This window comes from Phascolarctos cinereus, unplaced genomic scaffold (genome assembly GCF_003287225.1).
Source record: "Phascolarctos cinereus isolate Bilbo 61053 unplaced genomic scaffold, phaCin_HiC Scaffold_726;HRSCAF=1367, whole genome shotgun sequence".
NCBI classification, from domain to species: domain Eukaryota; kingdom Metazoa; phylum Chordata; class Mammalia; order Diprotodontia; family Phascolarctidae; genus Phascolarctos; species Phascolarctos cinereus.
The window spans coordinates 379,719,156-379,733,635 of record NW_027556098.1 but is presented as its reverse complement, the minus strand read 5'-3'; the positions used below and the strand labels follow the sequence as shown (position 1 = coordinate 379,733,635).

Genomic DNA, 14,480 nt, shown 5'->3' with positions numbered 1-14,480 from the left:
CATTCGAGCTGGCACACCCAGGGCCAACCTTTTACTGCTAGACACCAATTTATTCTAAGATGTTGCTCCATAGACACAGATGAGTATGTGTGGCAGGGTGCATTTTACAAATGGAATGAGGAAGCGAAGGGAAAAGACAGAATACAATATTTTGAATGGTAAGATGATGCCGTGTAGAAAATAATGAAGGTCTGAAGTTCCAAGAAAACAAAGGCATCTGGAAACAATACTTATTTCTATTGACTACACATGGCAAGAAAGCAGTTACTTCCTGAATGCTGAAGGGAGTCTGACTGAACCTGAACACGGTGTATCATCCATACTTTGCTTCTTCTGATAATTAATAGAATTTGATTTCCTTAAAACTCTACCAATACATAACCAAAGTGGGATTTGTTCTGCTTGACTGGGCATAATTGTTACAAGGGGCTTATGTGCTTTTGTTTTTTAGTGGAGAGGAAGGGGGGAAACAGATTTTCACTAATTGAAAATTGAATTAAAAAAATCTTTACCAACTCAGGTTGTAAGTATATGATAGTAACAGTCTATATGTAAGTGTCAATTAAAGATAATTTTATTAAAAATCAAGAAAACTACATTACACAATTGTGTATGACACATCATTGTTTCTGAACATGAGCAATACAAAAAGTAGCAAGTGCATAAGAAAAGGCGATGTGGAGAGCAAGACTGAAGCCCAGTGAGCTGTAACAAAAATCCACATTCCTCATTATTAGGAAGAAACACACACAGAGACTCCATTTCCATCTAGATGAAGAAGCCTTAAGAAACAAGGTCCATGAAACATGACCTGGAAGGACTTGAACCCAGGAGGCAGCTGGAGGGGGGGGGTGTCACACTGGAAATATTCCCAAAGGCACCCACCAAATGACACTCTGAACAAAATCTGTTAAGCCAGCTAGCTGGAGGATGTTAGGCTAGGCTGGGAAGGCAACCATCGGATTTACTAGAATCATTATTATTTTCATGGAGAGTAATTGACTTAGCACTTGTAGCTTGGATTTTTAAAATTTATACACATTATGCCATCAAAGTTGAACGCGCAACAGGACCTTCCTTTATGGCAGAGCTGTTTCAAATGAATAGGCAGAATTCTACATCTGTACACTCAGGTTGTTTGGGGCATCTGCATCCTCTGAGAACTTTTCAATAAAAAAAAAACCTCTCTAAAAAGTCTTAAAAAGGTGCTTGAGATGAATCTTTCCTGTCATCTGTCTGGATTCCATAACAAGAAGCCTATTGACATGGCAGGGACTACAAACCCCCTACTCTGCTGACAGGACTCTTACCCCTTTATTTTAGATGGATTTGGAGAAGGACAGTTTACAAGGTTAACTGAGAAACGTGATTCCTTCAGGACTACTAGAAAGAGGCAAACGGGAGGAAGATGTTTATGTTAGGCCTTCATTGAGCTGTCACTATAGTCGTTAACTGCTGCTCATTCTGGAAAAAGTAAATGGGCACGAGACTTGGAAGAAGCAAGCGCCCTCACAACCCCTCATCATTTGCCAAGAAGGCGGGGGGGGGCCAGTGGGGGAGTAGGCAGGGTAGGAGTGGGGCTGGAGAGTCAGGGCCTGGCTCCAGAGTGGTGCCTCTGGCCATCTGGCGAGTGGCTTGTCAGGGATGTAAAAACTGTCTGCCGGACAAAGAATCCTAAGTGTGTAGCTGGGTGAGAGCTCAGGAATGAAGCTGACTGCGGGGGCTCAGCCCAGAGAAACACTATCACCATACCAGGAACGTGTGAGACTCCCCAGCCTCTGGAAGGCGCTGCAGACATCTGATCGTCCGCAGGAGCAACATTGTCTCGGTCAGCTGCGACACCCGTGCCGCAGCTATTCCCAGCTCTCTGACTTCTGCCTGTTCTTAACTCCTGATCCCCACAATGAAGTCGCAGCGTGCAGCATTTTAGTGGTTGCTAAGGGACTGACTGTGACATCAACAGAGCATCATGTCAGAGCAACGACAAGGGAGCACCACCTAGCAGGGGCGCCTGCCTGGAGACGGCCAGACTTAGAGCTGGCCGCGGAGAATAATCGAACAGGTATCCATCACAAGAGCATGTCTAGATTTGAAATGGTAACTCCTGATTTTCACACGAGCAATTACTTTAGGACAATGGTTTACAACAGAGAAGATTCTAAGACTGGGGTTATGAGTCAATTGTAGCCCCACTGTTGTCCACTCTTTAGCTCTGGGACAATAATGATGCTGAAAATACTGATGTTATAATTCTAAAACTGCAGACTCCAGACCTCAGTATTAAGTTCTACCTTAATCCTATGTTGAGGACTCTGGTTGAAATTGCTATGTTGGCATTTACAACAAAATCTACCTTAGGAAATAACTGAGGGTAAAAAAGCTTCATAAGAGTGGGGTACCCACTGCGGGGGCTAATCTGAAAGAGGCCACACAACTAAGCGTCTCTGAATTTCCCTGGAGCGGGCCGTCATTCTTCCACTGCCATCGCTCATCTGTATTTGAATAAAATCTCAAAAACTTACTGCTGCTTTGATTAGCTGATCTACCAGATTAATATGGAGTAAATTGAATTTGTTGAGGATCAAGACAATAGTAATGTAAAACGAAGCCCCTGCATTCCAGATCAGCTAAAAGAAGGAGAATGGAATGACTTCCGACATAAGTCATCACAGCTGACACGCCTGCAAAGAGAAAGGGGATGAAGCAGAGTGGGGGAGGGCAGAGGGAAGAAATCCAACAAAACTGCCAGGAAGCTAGTAGGTATGGCAAATTCCAGAGTAACTGGGTTTTTTAGGAACACTACCCAAAAACCTAGAGACCATTACATCTCTCTTTAGCCCAAGGACAGAACTACTGATGCAACTGTGATTTTCAGAAAGGCTCAGCTGACCTGAAATTGAGTTGCAGAAATCCAGTGCTCTCTTACCTCTGATTCCGCCTCTAACGCCTCTTCAGTGGTTCGGGTCCGATCTTTTGGTTTCTTCCACATCTTTGGTGCTGTTACAGCTATTTGGGCTGCAATACAAGTTAATGCCCATTACTTGCCACCACCAAATCATGCTAGGAAGAATCAGGTCACATGGGGGGGGAGTCAAGGAAGTGTGATGGGGGTGGGTCTATTACAAGTAATGCTTTATAACTACATGGAAGGCACCACACTCAACAGGGCCAAGATTCTCCTTCAGCACCTTGAAGGAGTCAAAGTAAAATGAAAATGAAATGTAACTTCACAGCATCACAGAGCCTGCAGTTAACAGAACACAATCAAGAGCCCCTTCTCAAAACAACTGGGATACATTCCCAACCAACACTCTCTTTGCTAAACACCCCCAGTGACAGGCTCCCTTCCCTTCCAAGGCAGCCCATTTCATTTTTGGACAGCCTTAAGCGCCGGGAAGTTTTTCCTGATGACCTCACTAGGAAATCTGTTCTTCAGTAGCCCCCAGCCATTGTTCCAGCTCTGCTCTCTAAAGACACACTAACTGGCTAATTCCTCTTCCATATGGCAGGCCTTCAAATGGCTGAAGGCAGGGACTGTACTTTCAGGTCTTCCCTAAGCTAAAAAAGCCCCAAGTTCTTTAAATGTATTCTTCTGCAGAAGTGTCCAGCTGTCTCATCACACTGGTTGACCTTTTTTGTCTGCACTCGAGCTTCTTAACATCTTCCCTACAACGTGGCCTGGAACTTAATGACATACTACAGATGCGGCCTCACCAGGATGGACTGGAGCAAGAAGATGATACCGCGCCTTTGAGACAACTACGCCTCTGTTCGCAAGGCCTCAGATGGGATTAGATTTGTGGCTTCTCGACAGACCAGTGTGGACACATCTGGAACTTAACAGTTCACTCAGAGCTGACGCTGCCACATCCTGCTCACATAAGAGCTGTCCAGCCACTTCTCCCCCGTCCGGTACTCACAAAACTGATTTCCTGTTACGTTTGTAGCATCTTACGAGACTTAGTGTATTGACCTAGATTGTTGAGATCTTTCTGAATCTCGGCTCCATCATCTAATTTTTGCCTCTTCCTTCCAGCGTGGTGTCATTTGTTTTATTTCATAACTCACTGTCCCAAACTACCTAGAGACCAAAAGGACCTTTGGCTTAATATTTCACATATGCTATGAAAATATTTCTTTCCTACCTCTACCATATTATGTGCAATTGTCAGGGTGATGAAAAAGAGGACAAAGGGGCAAGGTAGGTGGTGCAGTAGATAGAGCTTTGGCCTTGGAGTCAGAAAGACCTGAATTCAAATCCCACCTCAGATACTTGCTGTGTGGCCCTGGGTAAGTCACTTAACCCCAATTGCCAAGCAAGCAAGCAAGCAAGCAAGCAAGCAAGCAAGCAAGCAAGCAAGCAAGAAAGAAAGAAAGAAAGAAAGAAAGAAAGAAAGAAAGAAAGAAAGAAAGAAAGAAAGAAAGAAAGAAAGAGAGGACAAAGTCAGGCTTGCCAATGAATGCTTCTCATGCTCAACAAGTTTCCTGGGCAAAGTAAACTTTAATTTTCAGAACCTAATCTGACAAAAATTTACCAGGTACCTTCTTTCTGTGTGTAAGGCATCAACTTTTAAACAATGGAGCAAAAATGCATCTTGCTTGTAAATGTTAAAGAATTACTGTGAGTCTGGTTTGAAAAGAAGCCTTATTATCAACTGAGAGAGAGAACAGGATGGAGAAAAGATATAGGGGGATGAAAGTAGGGTTACCACGGACGTAACCAAGGAAGATATGAAACACATTCTAAAATCGAGTAACATGCTAACTAAATGAAATCCTGGTTGAAGGACAACGGCTCTCAAAATGACAAAATGATCCCTTCCCGTGACAGCTTACGCTTCTGTTATTTACTCTGAGGAGGAGGATTTTACGATTTTCCTTATATTACTTTTGCAGAATCATCTGAGGCTTTCCAAATCTCCCTTATCGTCCTTTGAACCTATCGTTCCTTGGCGTTAACCTTTATGATTCTCTTTTCTCCCTATATGCTACCAAAGTCTTTTGATTAAACCTCTCCCAATTTCTTGACTTGACCATAGTCTTTGGATTACACCTCCCCCAACATCTCTCCTGTCTACCCCACTTTTCTATTCCCACTATAATGATCACAGTATATTAGATCCAATCACCAAATACCTGGCCTATTGCAATAACCTCCTAATGCTCCTTCCTACTTCCATTCTCTTCCTTCTTGAAACCTTATTTCACACAAATGCCAGACACAAACTTTATGCAAAGCTTTGGTTCTACCATAGCTGTTCATGAAACTTGAAGTGGATTTCTATTGCCTGGGGAATAAATTCTAGCCTTCTCTGACTATCAAGCACGGCTCTATACCTTTGCACTTCACTACTTTACCAACCTCATATGATTCATGTGATTCTCATCTATGCTCCAGTCAATGCATAAGCTGGATATTCCCTTATGTGTGGCCAATATTTTCCTCCTCCTATGCCCGTCTGCATTGTTCCCTGTGTCTAGAGTGCCTTTTCGGTTTGAAATTCTGCACATACACAGTTCAAAACTGTTCAAATGTCACCTCTTTCATAAAATCCTCGTTACAAAATTATCCTATTTTTCCTCTGGCCTCATTACTGAGAATATTGTGGGCTGAGTGTTCAAAAGAACAAGGAGTGCTGGGGAAAAGACCAGGCGCAGAATAAAAGAAAGCATCTAAAAAGCAGTGAAGAGCTGCTAGTGGAGAGAGATGTGGAACATGCATATGTGTGGGACCACCAATCACCGTGCACTCAGGCTACTGTGACTTTACCCCGATTTCCCTTCTTGGTGGCATGAAATTGAACCATCCTAAGGGTAAGGTGAGAAATACACTGGACTTGCCCAAAAGTGAGATGTCTCAAACCTGCTTCACTAAAAAGCTTAGGACACTAAGATAGGGATTATCTTTACTTTTCTTTGTATCTTCAGTGCTTAGCACAGTACTTGGCACACAGTAGGCACTTAATAGGTGTGTTCTGACTGCTGCTAATCACACAGCTGCTATACAGTCTAACGGACAAGCACACAGGAGGCCAGAAGATTTGAACAGTTCGACCACTCTCTCTGACACTTTGGGCAAGTCTCATTTCCAGACTGGACCTCAATGATCTCTTCTGAAACTAAGGACGGACATTTAAAGTATGTAACAGCTAAGGTTCTGAGGGTAAATGCATTTAAGTTCCTCATAAAATTGTTCTGAGATCTTTAATGAGAAACAATTCCTATGACTAAGAACAAAATCAAAACAATTTTTTTCTGCTAAGCTTTATTTCTTTTTGCTTGTGAGCTTCAATTCTAAAATTCATTCCGGAAGAGGGGATTCTCGTCTCAGGAAGATTTTTGGTTATCAAATAACAGAATCACAGGTTTAAAGATGAAAGAGATAACTCAAATCAGAAATGAGGCACTTTAAAAAAAAACCTAATGAAGATAATAGTCCGCCTGAAAAGAAAATATTTTTAAAAAAGAAAAACCAAAACATTCTATGTGGTGGCCACTTGTGACAAATAATACTTCTTCCATTTTTGCAGGCTCCATGATCTCCATCACCCTAAGTACTCCCTCCACTGACTGGGCTGATGGCAGCCCCCTCTGGCCATTTTGTTCTGGGTAATTTTTGTTCATGTTCTTCTCTAGATCCTCCAGTAAAGCCTTCTGGTTCTTTTTATGCTTCTTTATTTTAAAAAACAATGATTTTTTGAAATGTAATATTAATTCTTGATTGCTAATTTACTGTTAGTACTTCACCTATACTCAATTTAGCAAACACAAGTACTGATACGGTATAAGAGATAGGCTAGGTGCTGGGGAAACAGAGGGAAAAAAACAAAATCTTTCTCACGTTCAAGCAGCATACACTCTATAAAGGCGGTGGAGACCACATATACAAAGATAAGTAAATGAAAAATATGTGCAAAGTAATACAAAAACTAGATAACAAAACTGGCTAGGATTTCATCTATAATAACTGTAAATGGTTTCTGAACCAGGGACTAGACACAAAGATGACAAAAGGGAGAATATCAATGGTTGGAGGAGATGTATAAGGACAAATACAGTGGTCAGCTACTGGTTCCACCAATCTGTAAAACACTTTAGAACTGTACTACAAAGTCACTAAACTGTGTAACTCCACTGATCCAGGGATACTACTATGAGGCATGTACTCCAAAGAGGTTAAGGACAAAAGCAACCGTGTATAGTAATTGAAAAGAAACGTCCATGAATTGGAGAATGGCCAAAAAAATCTGGAATATGAATGTAATGGAATTTTATTGTGCCATAAGAAATGAGGAAATGAAAATCAGATTCAGAGAAACATGGAGAGAGAGACTTGTATGGAGTGATGGAGAGAGAAGTTAGCAGAAACAGAACAATTTACACAATGACCACAACAATGTGAGAGAAAACAACTACAGAAGGCCAGAATTTTGATCAGAGCAGCTTCCCAACACAGCTTTAATAGATATCAGGGTGAAATGCTACTTGGTGGAGGAAAGAGGGAGGATCTAGAACTGCACAACCAGACAGGCGTTCTCAGTGGTGAGCTGTTGCCCAACTGTACACATCTGTTAAAATGGATGGAAGGGAAGGGGAGAGATGATGATAAGTAACAAAATGGGGGAAAAGGTTATATTTAATTTGCTGAAATTAAACTATAGATGCTTATTAAACAAGTTTTGGGGGTTGGATTGATGTTCGATACTGTTTTCAACAGAATTTTTTTTTAAATGAGGGCCTATGGTGCTCTCTTATGAGTAAAGGGCATAAATTTTATGACATAGGCTTCGTAACACCAATTTTGGCTGCTTAGCCCTTTGGGGCTTTTTCTAGGTTTGTGGCTACATTGTGTATACTGGAGGTTGCAGATAAGTGAGATATCTCTATATGATATTTTTTTGCTGTTGAAATATGCTGACATTTTGATGAGGTGTAGATTCTTGGGGTACTGGGATCCTGAAATCGCAACATGTGGTCCAACTCAAATGAATTTGACCCAAGTCTTCTTTCAGCCAAAGACAAAGTTTTATTAGAGATAAACCATACAGGCCAGACTCTTAAGGACAAGCAGGCACGAGGAAATCTCAGCATTTAAATGAGGGCCAGGATGAATCTTACATACAGCCAAGTAATTGTGGAGTGTTGGGAGGAGTGGCTGGGAAGAGGATCTGGGTGACTGGGGGAGGAGTTTAGGGAGAATGGGAGTGTCTAGATGGGGTCACCTGGGAATAGACTATGAAGGGCTAGGCTTTATTAGGGTAACAAAGAACTGGAAAGAAGAGGTTGAATGGGGTCTGGATATGATCAAAGATGGGAAATATACTAGGATCAAAGCTTCATTAGGATGTCAAAGACTAGGCTTCTTCATTAGGGGATCAAAGACTAGACTTCTTCAAAAGGTAGATAAGGCCTAGGAGAAGGGAGAGTTTTAGTCCACCAGAATAAAAATAAGAGATAAGGAAAGGCCAGTTGAGTGGAGCAACAAACTCAGGAAACTGTTTGAGACCAGAGTGAGGTCAAAGAAAGTTTAAGGGTTTTCTGGGGCTGTGGACAAATGGGACCCAAATTCTTTTTGGAGAGGGGGGCAAAGGTCTCAGCTTGGGCCCATACCCCATCAAGTTTTGTGTCAGATTTTATTCCTTATATTGAATCTTACTTAAAAAGGAGAAAAACAAACAAACCAGAACAACACATAAAGCAAGGTGTTTACCAGTAAATCATTAAAAGCCAACATTTTTTCTTTTTAAATTCCCTATCTTTTTCTTTCTTTGGATATCTTTCTCCAATGACTTTCAGCCTCAATTTGTTTGCTGAGATAACTTGTGACCTAGCAGCCTAGGTGAGATGTGGCTCAGGTTCCATCTTGGGGAGAGTTTCCATCCTTGAATCCTTTTTCTTGGTCTAACTTTAGGCCCTCCCCATACTTCGCAGAAAATAACTTGTGTCCAGGTCTTTCAAGCTATCGGGTAAAAGAGTTCCCAGTTCCCAGAGTGCCAGTGCTTATGATCACTATGTGTGTGTGTGTGTGTGTGTGTGTGTGTGTGTGGTGTGTGTCTGCACACACACATACACACAAGGATTTTGTGGCATCTCACAAACTACAGAAAACTCAAAACAGCCACTAGACAAATGACACCATTATCTACTCTCTACAATTGTTCACAAATAAGCCACTCCATTTCTTAGCTCTGGGCATTTTCTCTGGCTGTCTCCCAGGCCTGGAATTCTCCTTCTCTTCATCTCTACCCCTGGCTTCCCTGACCTCCTTTAAGTCCCAACTAAAATCTCATCTTTTATAGGAAGCCTTTCCTGACTCCCTTTTAATTCTAGTACCTTTCTTCTGTTAATGATTTCCTGTTTATCCTGTATAACAGTGTACCTTGTATATATTTGCTTGCATTGGTGTCTCCCTCATTAGACTGTAAGCTCCTTAAGGGCAAGAGACTGTCTTTTGTCTCTTTTTGTATTCCTGATTTAGCTCAATGCCTGGCAAATAGTAGGTGTTTAATAACTGTTTATTGATTGACTGACTGACACAAAGAGTCTCATCTTCCCCTCAAAAGGCCCTTTACAATTTCCTAGATTCAGAGCAACACATTGTGGTTTGGACTCCCCTGAAAAGAGAAAACTTAGGGTTGTCTTTCCCCACATTCCAGTGAGTAACGCTTTCACCCCAGAGACTCTTCATGATCCCATTTGGGGTTTTCTTGACAAAGATACAGTAGTGGTTTGGGCAGCTAAGTGGCACAGTGGATAAAGTATGAGGCCGGGAGTCGAGAAGACTCATCTTTTCTTTAGTTCAAATCGGGCCTCAGACACTTACTAGCTGTGTGATTCTGGATGAGTCCCTTAAGCCTCTTTGCCTTGGTTTCCTCGTCTGTAAAATAAGCTGGAGAAAGAAATGGCAAACTGCTCACGTTTTGCTAGGCAAGCCATAAAATTCTATTTGTCATCTTCTTATAGAAAAAATATATAAATAATTTTGTTTTAATATGAATTTAATGTGAATTTTAATTATCCAGCATACATACAAGAACTAGCATGTTACATGTAGATGTTACTAACCTCAAAATCCATCAAACCCTGTGAGTTCAAAGATCTCCACAAAATGTCTGCTCCTACTGAGGAAAACTGCCCAGGGACAAATCTTGGCCTTCTCCTATATGGCTGCTAATGGAAACAGTCAATGGACAGGATTCTTACAGTCAAGAATATAGTGCTATGAGTGAAAAAGAGTTGAGAATCATTATCCTCAGGGCCTGGACTCACTTGGAAGGAAAATCAACCCGGAAGAGAGAGGCAACCATCTTCGAAGTGGACCTTCCTGGCACAAACAAGTCATAGGAAACACCTCTTCTATTCAAGGGGTAGGCTATAGGCCCAACAGGTCCCTCCTTTCTGGCTAGAAGGTTAGACTGGGGATCCTTTTCTCTCCAATAGGCAGACACTATTGTCCAGGCATCTCACCTTCTTTCTTTAAAAGGGTGAGCCAGGGCAGCTAGTTGGCGCAGTAGATAGAGCACCGGCCTTGGAATCAGGAGGACCTGAGTTCAAATCTGGCCTCAGACACATGACACTTATTTGTGTGACCCCGGGCAAGCCACTTAACCCTGACTGCCTCACAAAAATAAATGAATGAGTGAACAAATAAATAAATAAATAAAAGAGTGAGCCCCAGAATACTCAAAATTAGGATTGTTAGAAAGAATCCCAGGGCTAATACCCAGAATCACCATTTGTCTGTTGAGGAGGTTGGGCCTTGAGATTCTTCAGGGCCTCCACACTAGAAGAAATCCCCCTCCCTCCCCTTCTCTAGCTATAAGACTGGGTATTCCCAGTCTTGTCTCCAGGAACTCAACAATGCATGTTTCCAGACAATTTCTCATATATATAAAAAAATTAATTTTAATATACAAAATATCCTAAAATCTGAGCCAGTGTTTCAACTCTTCCATCAGAAGTTTGTGTTGCTTCCTATACATTTTTCACTTCTTTGACCAGAGCAAATTGGTCCTCTGTCCTATGAAAGGGCTGCCCTCTTTTTGCCTCTGCATTGTGCATAAGGACCTTTCTTTAAATTTCTCATTCTGTGAATCTCATCCTCACAACTTGCTCTAGTGAAATGGCTGTTACACAACTGTCCCCAACTGTTCTTCTCCATGGCCTCATAGGCACCAAGTGGAATGAGTAGGATTTAATTTGGTTGGTTTAATTTATATCTCTTTGATTGGAGAAAGGGTCAACAGTTTTTCCAAACAAAAAATGTTATATGATTGAAAAATATATTTCCTTCTCTGAAGATATCTTTAGATTTTTGACCAAGTAATTCAGGTGATATAGGAGTTATCGTCACAAATGTTACACCTGTTAGAAATTTTAGTTGTCAAATTGGCCACAAATATTCCCTCAATTGGGTCTTCTTTGGATTTTGATTTTTTTATGTCTTTTTTGATATTGTCTTTTGTTGTTATAAAAATATAAAAATTTTAACATAATCAAGGACATCTTAATCAAATGCACCTTGACATTTTTGCCAATTTGTTCCTCTATAGTATCTGTTTGATTTTGATTCACCTAGAGATAGCTAGGGAGCACATTTAGTAGACCTGGGAGGTCATGGAGACCTCAATACAAAAGCTGCCTTGGACCTTATTAGCTGTGTGGCCTTACACAGGACAATTAACCCTGCTGAGCTTCAGTTTCCTTATCCGTAAAATGGGGATAATAATAGGACCTATCTCCCAAGAGTCTCATGAGGACAAAATACAAGACTTCCCATACATGCAAATGAATAGATATGCAAAATTCACTTTGTAAATCTTAATGGGCTATATAATTTTTAGTCCTTATTATTATCTACTTCTGTGAAGAAAACCCTAAGTTTTTTGACCAATACTACATTAATTACATAAATTAAATTGGCAAATATTATAATTTTACTATATAAATTCAACCCATCCAAGAACAATGATGTCCCTCATGCTTGGACTACTCCTACTCTTCACCTTCACCCCCCAGCTTCTCGCTTCTGTAGGAGGAGTTTCTTTCCTGGCCCTTCCTGCTGCCTCTACTTTCTACCTCCCCTCTCCATCCAAGGTCACCTTGTATCTACTTTGTATTGTTTTACAGACATCTCTATGTGTAAGTTGTCCTTACATAGATTACGTAGTTCTAGGTAAGCTAATTTCCATATATTTGATAGTTCTTATTACTGTAAATGGTACTTTTTCATAATGCTTTCATGATGTTTACTGACATTAAGCAAGAATCCAAATTTTTTTGTGGGTTAATTTTGCAGCCTGACTTTGCGAAACTCCTTTGTTTGAATGTTATTTTTGAGCCAGTTAGATATCCAAAACATACTACGTATCATCTGCAAATAAAAACATACTTTGGGATGGCTAGGTGGCATGGTGGATAAAGCAAGAGCCCTGGAGTCAAGAGGACCTGAGATCAAATATGGCCTCACATACTTACTAACTGTGAGACTCTGGGTAAGTCACTTAAACCTGATTGCCTCCAAAAAAAACCCTCCCAGAAACAAACAAACAAAAAAAACACTTCCATCTTCATTTCCAATGTTAATACCTCTAACATCTTTTTTATCTCCGTTCAATTGCTAGAATTTTTAATCTGTGTCATACAAAAGTAATGAAAAGTGAGAACACTTCTAGTGTCTCTCCATTACATATGATATTGGATATGGATTTAAAGGAAGATTTTGTTGTGTTTATGATTTTATTATTATATTCTTGTTCTTTTTAGTATTTTTTTTTAGGTGAGGCAATTGGGGTTAAGTGACTTGTCCAGAGTCACAAAGCTAATGAGTGTTGTTATGTTTGAGGCCAGATTTGAACTCAGGTCCTCCTGAATCCAGGGCTGCTGCTCTATCCACTGCGCTACCTAGCTGCCCCTCTTTTTAGTATTTTTATCACAGATAAATACTGGATTTTATCTCAGATTTTTTCTGTATCCATTCATATAATCATCTGGTTGAAGTAAAAACAAATCAGAAAACAATAAAAGACAGGCAACAATGCCACACATCAACGTCCATGGGATGCAGTCACAAAAATTTTTAGAAGCAAATCTGTCATTTAAATTAATGAGATAAAATAACTGGATTACGCTTATACCTAAAATCACTACGAAAAGGACAAAACAATAGTCATAAAAGAATAAGAAATTATAAAATTAAGAGCAGAAATAATCTGAATTGAAAATGAAAAGAACACTCGGATTGATAAATGCATAAAAATTAGGGTTTTTTGTTAAGTACCAATAAAATTCACAAATCATTAAAAAGTGAGAGAAAAACAAGTAAGATACATTACAAAATTTAAAAGATGGCAAATACAAAAGAAGTTAATAGTATTACAATACAAAGGGAATACTACACAAAAGCTCAAATTAGAAAACATAAAGGAAATAGATATTTATGCATAAAAATGTAAATTACCCTGGTAAGAATTCACCTCGTCCAGATTCACAGGTGAATTCTTTTAAAACTTCCAAGAACAAACAATACCTGTATTACATGGAAACCTCATAAATATACAGGCGGACACTGCACAATGAATGTTTAAATCTGGTAAAAATAAAACTAAAAGAGAAAATCTGGACCAATTTCCTTAAATATAAATGCATATGTGGGGGGAAGGGGACAGGAGGAACTCAACTACACTGAATATTAGCAAACAGAGTGCCGCAATATATAAAAAGAATTCATCATGACCAAACAGGATTTACAATAGCTGCATCTGTAACTTATTCGACATGAGAAAAACTATCAACATAACAATCAGTGTCAAAAAAAGCCTCCCTAAGACCACATCACTACGCGGAGTCAAAGCCTCTTTGTGTTTTCAGATTTTACAGGTGCCCATTTCTTTCCCACATACTCATTTCACAGAATCACAGAATTCTAGAGCTGGAAAAGACTTCCAAAGAATCTTCACTCTAATATTTCCGAAGATCCCCAGCATGGTGGAACACACTCCCTTCAGAGAAAATCCATTCCACTTGGGTCTAACTCATCATTAGCCAATTTTCCCCCTGACGTGAAGCCTCCGTTGGCCTCTTTAACTGCCCACCATCGCTTCTAGTTCTGTCTCTGGGGACAAGGAGAACTGAATTCCTATTTCCTATGACAGCCCTTTAAAGACTTGACAAAGAGTTCCCCCTCCTAGTCTTCCCCTCACCCTTTTTTACCCAGGCAGTAGTTCACATTCTGGTGGCCCCCCACTGTGGACAATGTCAATGTCCTAGAACTAACCCTACACTCCAGATGGGGTCTGGCTAAGGCAGAGGACAGAGAACATCTCCTTATTATCAGGAACATCGCTTCTCTTAACAGAACCCAAGATCTCACTAGCTTTTCTGATTTCCTATCATGCTGCTGACTTCTGCTGAGCTCAGATTCAGAGATCCCCTAGATCTACCAAAAAGTGTTATCTGAGAACGCCTCACTTCTCCGGTTG

The 14,480-nt window shown here is 40.4% G+C and overlaps 1 protein-coding gene across 19 annotated transcripts in view; it reads right to left on the bottom strand.

Annotated features, from left to right (window-relative positions):
• EIF4G3 (eukaryotic translation initiation factor 4 gamma 3) overlaps positions 1 to 14,480 on the bottom strand; it is a 366,388-nt gene that overhangs the window by 81,333 nt on the left and 270,575 nt on the right. For 17 of the 19 annotated variants that reach the window (XM_078145635.1, XM_078145636.1, XM_078145618.1 and 14 more), the window contains one exon: positions 2,927 to 3,015. The exons of 1 other annotated variant lie outside the window; for it this stretch is intronic. In XM_078145635.1, the coding sequence (XP_078001761.1) occupies positions 2,927 to 3,015 (89 nt within the window). Of the gene's footprint in view, positions 1 to 1,841; positions 2,682 to 2,926; positions 3,016 to 14,480 lie in introns of those variants that run through there. One more of the 19 variants, XM_078145637.1, reaches the window with a different exon arrangement.